The following is an 8,817-nucleotide window of genomic DNA, read 5'->3' on the forward strand; positions in this document are numbered from 1 at the left end:
TCTCCTGGGACCTGGGGACACTGACTGCCCAGAGGACAGCTGGTTTGCTGGGCATGGTGGTGCACACCTGCAACCCCAGCACTCCAGAGGCTGAGGCAGGAGGATCGTTGCAAGTTCAAGGCCAGCCTGGGCTACATAGTGCAAAGCCAGCCTGAACTACATAGCGAGACCCTATTTCAAAAAAACAAAAAATAAAGAACAGGGCTGGGGATTTAGCTCAGCGGCACAGCACCTGCCTGGCAAGTGTGAGACCCTGGGTTCAATTCCTGGTACCAAAAAAGAAAAAAAAAAAAACAAAAAACAACCAGCTGGCTTGCTCAGGCTTGGGGTGACATTCCCATTGGTGTGATTTTTAGTCTTAGTCTTTTGTTTGATTTCGTTTATTTTTTTGAGATGAGCTCTTACAGTGTAGTGCAAACTGGCTTCAAATTTGCAGAGATCCCTCTGCCTCAGCCTACTGAGGGCTGGAATTGCAGGCACGCATCACCACGCCCAGCAAATGAACTCTTCTGCCTGGCCTAGTTTTCCTTTCACTTTAAAGATAGGAGTAGTCTCTCATAACTGCCCCGAGACTTCAGAGGTACCTTCCCTCCACTATTAATTATGGTCCCTTGTGACCAAGGACTGAGACAAGAGAAAAGGACTATTCTCTTTGTTTTTTAGATACAATCATTTTTTTTTGTTTATTTTGTGGTGTCAGGGATTGAAGCCAGCGCCTAGAGCATGCCAGGCAACTGCTCTCCCACTTTTATTGGTCAGCTGTCAGTGCGGACCTGTCAAGGCACGACGTGGTTTCCTCCAGGGGGCTGATGGGACGAGCCTTCCAGGCGGGGCCCCCCGGCTGCCTTTAGGGCTGGGGGCTGACAGTCAGCCCCGAGCCCCAGCAGCCCGTAAGCGGTGTTGAAGAGGTTGATAGGCGTGGAGCCGTCGGTGATCAGGGTCGATTTCAGGCCCAGGGACTGCAGCAGTTTGACCTGGCAGGTGTGAGGAAAAGCAAGGTGAGATGTAATGAGACACTGATCACTCCGTTCAACCTCTGGCTGCCTCTGGTGTCACCCTCCATAAGCCACTGGCTGAGGCGCCACCTCCTCCTTCACTGTATCACCCTGCTCCCCCTGCCTCAGAGCACTTGTGGCAGACTGCTGGCCCATCTTTCTTTCTTTCTTTTTTTTCTGTCTTTTTGAGGCAGGGTCTCGCTATGCAGTTCAGGCTGGCCTTGAGCTCACTTTGTAGCCCAGGCTGGCCTCGAACTGGCAATGATCCTCCTGCCTCAGCCTCCCGAGTGCTGGGATTACAGGCGTGCGCCACCATGCCCGGCTCCTGTCCCATCTGTCTTCTATCTCCCCCAGGAGCCCCAGCTCCTTGAAGTCCAGCAGGCTGATGGACTGATACATTGACTGACCCTGATACAGTGTGACACCGCTCAAATGACAGACAGGGACCGTTTGCTCGCCCTTCCGTGACATCCAGATGCTACATTTCTCTTCTGCCTCAGCTGGTTGCAAGGCTGGCCCCAAACACACGCACAGCCCCTCTTCCCTCCCCCGACTCTCACCTGCATCTCTGGCCCGGCCACGGCCAGGTCCCTGATGGTGCTGGGACCCAGGGCCTCCGTCATCTGCGTGAACTTCTTCACCTCCACTTCCGCCAGCTGCTGGGCCTTGCTCACTTCCAGCTCCAGCTGGGCGCGGGCATAGACCAGTTCCTGCTCTCGTACTTTCTGTATCCGCTGGAGCTCAGCCTCCTGCAGGGGACAACGCTGGCCACCTCAGATCATGTGGCCCCGGGAACTGCCCAGCAAGCCACTGAAGCCACCGAGCCTGGCAGGGAGCTGCAAGCTCAGCCAGCAGGGCGCACACCTCAAGGACACCACTGAGCTGGTGACAGTGGAGCGTCTTCACCCAAGCCTTGGTCCCTCCACAGTAAGTGAGAATGAAATGTACCACAACGGGAAGTCTTTCTCCTTCTGCAGAGCTGGACATGGAGCCCAGGGCCTCATGGACACTCTACCACCAGCTATACCCCAGCCCCTCAGAGGGATTTTAAGCATGAAATAAGGCCCTGCATATAAACCACATGCACCAGGTGGCACAGAAGGGGCCAACCTCAGGGCTCACATCTGTAGAATGGGTATGATACTCTGTGCCTTTGGGGAAGGTAGAAATACATTGCTGCAGGGCAAAGAACTGCCATAAACTCAAAGCACTTGAACAGGGCTCTGGCGGAGGGCACTTGGTAGCCTATCTGCCTTCAGGGATGGTCACGCCCTTCCCAAGTGACCCCTCTGCTCTCACCGTCTCAATGGCCAGGGCCTGTGCCTTCAACTTGGCCTGCAGCACAGAACCTTCTCCCTGAATCCGCGCAGCCTCTGCCCGCGACTCGGCCTCAGCCTTGGCTGTCCCAGTGCTCTCTACCGCCATGCTGTTGGGGGGTAGACAGGAGGCGGAGTCAGGCAAGACCCAGGAGGAAGCTCCGCCCACCTGGGGGCCTGAGCCACTTTATAGCGCATGCGCGCTGTGTCTTTCTTCCTCTCTCACACCCACCACTGCCCCCACCAACAGCTCTTCCAAGACCCTCGCCCTCCCTCCCAGGCTTCCTCTTCTAGTCTCTACTCACCTCATGGCCTCGAGCTCCAAGAGTTGCTTGCGAGCCTTCTCGGCTTCCGACTGGTCCAGGATCTTCTGCCTCTCCAGCCGTCCCCGGGCTTCCTGCTCCAGTCTCTGCGCCTCGTGCCTGGAGGAGGAGCAGGGGCAGCTGAGACCCTGTGTGGGCCCGAGCTGGGGGAGCAGTGCCAAGGGCAGAGACCACCAGGCTACAGCGAGCCCGGGACAGGCCCTGCGCCCCAGAGGCACTCAGCATACACCTGGGCTGGCGTGGCTCGCGCCCGCTGCACACACCCGCAGCCCCAGGCCTGAGGAGGGCAGGGGAGCGCGCGCCCCGCTTTCCCCCAAAGGACCCTCCAGCGACTGCACAACCAACGACGATTTCACGCAGCGATGAGCTCCGTGGATGTGGTGAAAGGGGACCCAGCCAAGAGGGTGCCTCTGAGGTCAGTAAGAAAACGCAAGGCTCTCCAAGGAGGAGCTGCCTTGGAACAGCTTGCAGCGGCCCAGGGACAGTGCTTCCCAGGCGGCAGGATGGCTACTGCGAGAGGCCGCAGGTGGAACCGTGTGCATTTGAGCAGGGCTGCAACAGTCCCGCAGGGAGCAGAGTGCAAAGCGGGGTGCGGGGAGCTGGGCTGGACCCCACAGAGCCTGGAAGGCCATAGGAAGACCTTGGGTCTTTGCACAAGCAAGGTGCGGTGCGGCGCCTGAGTCACAACCTAAGCAGGTCACACGGGGGTTGGGGATATAGCTCAGTGGCACAGCGCCTGTCTGGCAAGCACAAGGTCCTGAGTGCGATTTCCGGCACCAAAAAACAAATAAAGATAAGCAGGCCACACTGTCTGCTGATAAAGAACTGGCTCCTCGCGGGGAGCCTGCGTGCCTTGGAGGTTCTCTTCGTCATCGTTTGAAGCTCTCGCGTTCACCATCTATTCGCTAAAACTTAAGCTTGAGGCCCCAGCAGTGGGTGATGGGGTACCCGGGGAAATCTGGGCAGCCGAGCCCCCAGGTGCCGCTCACTTGGCCGCCGCCTCCTGGGAGTTGGTGGTGATCTCAATGGCCAGCTGCACGCTGCGCTGTAGGGCGTCCCGCGTCCGCTGGTCCACAGGTTCCACAGACTGCACGTCCACGCTGCTGACCACCAGCCCGTTTTGGGGGAAGAAGGCCCGGTCCCTGGGTCTGGGCAGGGCCAAGCCATCGGGGCCCCTGGCCTCGGAGGTCTCAAAACCAAAGACGGCCGTGCGAATGATGCGGGCCGAGTTCTTATGGAAGTCATCGAAGGTGACCGAGGCCACAGCCCCCCGCACACGGGATGCGATGGCCTTGCAAGCGTCCCCCACGAAGTCGGGCACTGCGAAGAGCTTGGCTGCCTCCTGGGGGTCATTGCGGTTGCTCAGTTCGAAGTACCTGTGAGCAGAGAGGCCCAGAACAGGGGAGTTACTTCACCCTGGGAAAGGACAATTCTCTCTTCAATAGGACTTTAACACCCACCTTCTGCACCTGGACAGCATCCCCTACGATTCAGACACAGTTTGTGCCCAGTAAGACCCTAAAAAGCCTAACAGTTGTTCCCATTTACCTCTCGGCCAACCTTGGCGGTAGGGACAAACATTCTTCCCATTTTACAGCAGAGGAAACAGGAGAGGTTAAGGGGCCCAAGGTCACCCCGTATATGGCGAGCCAAAAAGCTGAAGCCAGGCAATCTGGCCCTAGAGTCTGTGCTCTCAACTACAAAGCTACTGTGCCCTGGACTATGCCAGCACCACGTGCCCTTGTCACAGTGCTGGTGACCACTCTCAGCCGGGGGGGTGAGGCCCACCTGCTCGGGAGTTGGTGAGCTAGCTAGGTAGCTGGTTTGCTCGCTCTTTCTTTCTTTCCCTCCCTCTCTCTCTTTCTTTCTTTCCCCTACCTCTTCCTTTTCTTTCTTTTTTCTTTTTTCTGGTACTGGGAATTGAACCTAGGGCCTTCACACTGAGCTAAATCCTATGTCTCTAACTTGCACAGGGTGGGTTTGAATTTGAGATCCTCCTGCCTCAGCCTTCCAGAATGCAGGGATTACAGGTGTGTGCCACTACACCCATTTCCTCTTTCTTTTCAGTTTTGAGACAAGGTCTCACTAAATTGCTTGGGGAGGGCTCAAACCTGAAATCCTCCTGCCTCAGCTTCCTGAGAAGCTGAGACTACAGGCACGTACCACCACCCTGGGCATCAACCACTGATCTGTTAAAAGCATTCCAGGGATACAGCTGGCTGAACACAAACTGCGAGTTCAGCTGGGGTAGTGTCCTGCTACTGGATCCCTGAATTCCTGGTGCCAGGAGGTGAGCCGGCATCTTCCTTAGACGTCACGAACTCCTAGCCTTTTTCTTTTCCAGTGCTGAGCATGCGACCCAGGGCTTCCGGCATCCTAAACCACTGAGCTACCCTCCAAGCCTCCAGCTTCCTTCTTGACCAGGGCATCGAATCCTGATCTCACAGATTCGATGCTCTGACCTCGTGAGGCGCATCTCCTCCGAGAGGTTCCCTGGCACTGTGCCCGCAGCAGCCCTTGCCAAGGCCCCAGGCGCAGCCCTCACCAGTTGTAGGCGAGCTGCAGCTGCAGCCTGGCATGATCCGCTGTCTCGATGGTGATGACATCTGTGAAGAAGTCAGGCCCGAGCAGCAGGCAGAGCGCCCGGCGGGCGTGGGGACGTTTGGGCCGCCCTGCCGAGAGGGACAACACAGTGAACTGCTCCTCAGGACCCAGCGACACCATTTCCGGCCCAAAGACCACGCTGCAGAGAGAGCCGGAGGTCAGACATGCACGAGCGGACAGCGCCCCCCGCCCAGTGGCCGGCCGCCCCTGTGCCGTGGCTCACCGGGCCCGCTTGGCTCTGTAGTCGTACACCTGCACGGCTGCATTGTGCGGCGCGCGGTACCTGACCACATGGGTCTTATTCCGGACAGCCGGGGGCTGAGGGGCACCGGTGGTGTCCATCATGCCCCTGTCGGCCAGGGGGTCCTGCGCCTTGTTCAGCAGCTCCTCCACCCCGGGAGGCAGCTCCTTCTCCCACAGGACCTCGTCCTGGCTCAGCATGTAGGTGCTTCCGATCACAGCGCGCACCTTGAGGGACAGGGACGGGGTGGGGGCGTTACAGTGGGAGGGAAGGCCGGGAGCAGCCCGCAGTGCTCTGCAGAACTGGCTGGCAATGGGGGTGCAGCTTCGCGGCTCAGCAGTTTCTGCAGCAACAGCAAAGCTGGCCTCCACCTGGGCTCTGCCATCTGCTAGCTGTCACCTTGGGCAAGCTGCCTCCTTCCTGTGCGTCACTGTCTGTAAAGCGGACTAGACGGTGGTACCTCACCTTGATAGGAATTTCGTACGCATAGTTCAAAGAACAGCACTTGATACATGGTGAGTGTCTGATATTAATTCTAGAATCTTTCTTCCTGGGGTGGCTGGGAAAGTGTCACAGAGACAGATGCCAGAGTGGTGGGATTACAGGCCTGGCTCGGGGGAGAGGTTCCTACTGTCCCAAGGTCATGCGCCAGGGAGACCTCTATACTGGTACCAGATCTGCGGTGGGGCAGAACCTCCACCCTAAAACCTAGCTCATCCTCTCAGCTGAGTTTTTCAAATTTGAAGTTTGATATTTAAGACAAAGAGATGACAAATTCTCCATGGAATGTCTCATTCAGGTACATGCTCTTTTTCTTTTTTTTTCTTTGTCTTTCTGAGACAGGGTGTCGCTACGCAGTTCAGGCTGGCCTTGAGCTTACTTTGTAGCCCAGGCTGGCCTCGAACTCGCAAGGATCCTCCTGCCTCAGCCTCCCGAGTGCTGGGGTTACAGGCGTGCGCCGCCACGCCCGGCTCCAGGCAGATGCTCTTGTCCATGCTGCTCAAGTTCCCTTGCCAACCTCCCCTCAGACCTGTCCCCATCACCATCCCCGGCTTGGCCAGAGGAAGCCACCACCGCGCACCCAGCAGCACAGCGGCCCATCCCCCAGCTGTCACCTTTCCAGTCTTGATGTCCTGCACATAGATGCCCTCGTTCTCATCCAGAGGGATGGCCTGGCGCTCTTCCACCACCTCCACCTTGGCCGACGGCACGTATTCCAGGGGCCCTCGGATGAGCCAGTGGTCCCCGGCCTGGTGTGGGCCCTCCTCGCCCTCCTCCCCCTCCTCCAGGGACTGCAGCGCCCTCAGCAGCAGTCCCTGCTGCTCAGACAGCACGTACACGTCCTGGATGCCTCGCTCCAACTTCTCGCCCGGCTGCAGGAAAAAAGACTTCTCGCCCTGAGGGGAAGACGGAGGGAGTGGGTTAGGAGCAGCTGCCGCCCAGGGTCAAGGTGCCTCCGACGGCACCTTCCCAACCCGAGGCATGCGTACCTCCCCACGTCACAATGTTCTTCAGACTGTGAAGATCAAGACAAGTGCTAGGAGAAGCTTATTGGATCAAACATGCCCCCTCCCACCTTTCCCCCACTTTCTTTGGGGTACTGGGGAGTGAACTCAGGATCTTCACACTGAGCTACATCCCCAGTCCTTTTTCTTTTGAGACAGGGTCTTTCTAAGTTGATAAACTGCCCAACTTGCCCAGGCTGGGCTCAAATTTGAGATTTCCCTGCCTCAGCTTCCCAGAGTGCTGGGAGTACTGAGATGTGCTACTGCTCTCAACTTTCAAACATGTCTTTAGAAGATTCTGGGCCGGGCATGTAGCTCAGCCACATAAGCACCTGCCTGGCAAGCACAGGTCCTGAGTTCAATTCCTGGTACCAATAAAAAAAAAAAAAAGATTCTGTACACTGTCAACACCTGGATCCTCATTAAACAGTTAGAAATGAACTTACAACCAGGTGTAAAGGCTCAGGTCTATAATCCCAGCTAGCTGGGAGATGGAGGTGTAAAAGGATTGCAAGTTAGAGCTCAACCTGGGAAGTTTAGGGAGATCCTGTCTCAAAATAAAACTTTAAACGGGCTCGGGATGTAGTCCAGTGGTAGAACACTGTCCTCGCAGGTACAAGGCCCTGGGTTCAGTCCCTAGCACTAAAAAAATGCATCTATTCACAATGACACCATTAACACTTAAGGTGAAGGATCTGCTCATTACCCTACCTTGATCATCGTATATTTATGCATGTATGAAAATGTCACATTATGTGGCCCACCTTTATAATCCCAGCACTCGGAGAGGCTGAGGCAGGAAGATAACATTTCAAACCCAGCCTGGACAATGCAGCAAGCCCCTGTCTCCAACTAAGGCCTGAGGATGTAACTCAGCCCAAAGCACCTGTATTCTATCCCCAGTGTCACGCACACCACACCACACACACACACACACACACACACACACACAACGCCGTACCCCATAAATATGGACAATTATTGTGTCAATTTGTTTTCCAGCACAGAGGATGGAACCCAAGTATACCCTACCAGTCAGTTACATACCCAGAGCCCTTTTTATTTTTTACTCTGAGACAGACAGGCACTTGCACTAAATTGCCCAAGGTGGGCTTGAACTTGTGATCCTCCTGCCTCAACCTCCCCAGTGCTGGGATTTCAGGCCCCCACCCAGACTTCAATTAAAAATTTTAAAATACATACTTAAAAATTAACTGTTTCTCTTCATTTTTCCCGTGCTTTCTTTTCCAGGATGATATAATTTCTTTCTTTTTGAGGGGTGGTGGTGGTGGTGGTGGGTAATTCCAAAGTTGGGCCAGGCATGGTGGCTCACGCCTGTAATCCCAGTACTCAGGAGGCTGAGGCAGGAGGATTGTTGCGAGTCTGAGGCGAGCCTGAGCTACAAAGTGAGCTCAAGACCTACCTGAACTGCATAGGGAGGCCTTGTCTCAAAAAACAAAAACAAAAACAAAAACTAAGGTTGGGAAAGTCTAGTTCTTGGGCCAAATCTGCCCCGCCACCAATGTTTTCAAAATACAGACATTTTTCCTCTGTATCTGTGGGTGACTGGTTCCCGGATACTGCCACTCCCATGGGGAACCCGAAATCCATGGATATTCAAGTCCCTTACATAAAATGGTACAGTAAACCATACCAGGCATGGTGGCACATGCCTATAATCTCAGCACCTGGGAGGCTGAGGCAAGAGGATTTCCATGAGTTTGAGGTCAGCCTGGGCTATATAGTGAATTTAAGGCTAAAACTAGCCTGAACTACAAAACAAGACCCTGTCTCGAGAAATAAAAATAGAACTATATATTGATATATATATGT

At 55.4% G+C, this 8,817-nt stretch overlaps 1 protein-coding gene across 2 annotated transcripts in view; it reads right to left on the reverse strand.

Moving 5' to 3' along the window:
• Positions 1 to 651: 651 nt before the first annotated feature.
• Mvp (major vault protein) overlaps positions 652 to 8,817 on the reverse strand; it is a 28,751-nt gene continuing 20,585 nt past the window's right edge. For both annotated transcript variants that reach the window (XM_005405235.2, XM_013504773.1), the window contains 8 exons: positions 6,595 to 6,876; positions 5,462 to 5,706; positions 5,180 to 5,377; positions 3,624 to 4,010; positions 2,617 to 2,733; positions 2,295 to 2,421; positions 1,556 to 1,744; positions 652 to 974 (listed from right to left, as the gene is read on the reverse strand). In XM_005405235.2, coding sequence (XP_005405292.1) covers positions 777 to 974; positions 1,556 to 1,744; positions 2,295 to 2,421; positions 2,617 to 2,733; positions 3,624 to 4,010; positions 5,180 to 5,377; positions 5,462 to 5,706; positions 6,595 to 6,876 — 1,743 coding nt within the window. In that variant the 3' untranslated portion in view covers positions 652 to 776. The remainder of the gene's footprint in view (positions 975 to 1,555; positions 1,745 to 2,294; positions 2,422 to 2,616; positions 2,734 to 3,623; positions 4,011 to 5,179; positions 5,378 to 5,461; positions 5,707 to 6,594; positions 6,877 to 8,817) is intronic.

The sequence above is a fragment of the Chinchilla lanigera genome, unplaced genomic scaffold (assembly GCF_000276665.1).
Source record: "Chinchilla lanigera isolate Chin_1 unplaced genomic scaffold, ChiLan1.0 scaffold00092, whole genome shotgun sequence".
Taxonomy (NCBI): Eukaryota; Metazoa; Chordata; class Mammalia; order Rodentia; family Chinchillidae; genus Chinchilla; species Chinchilla lanigera.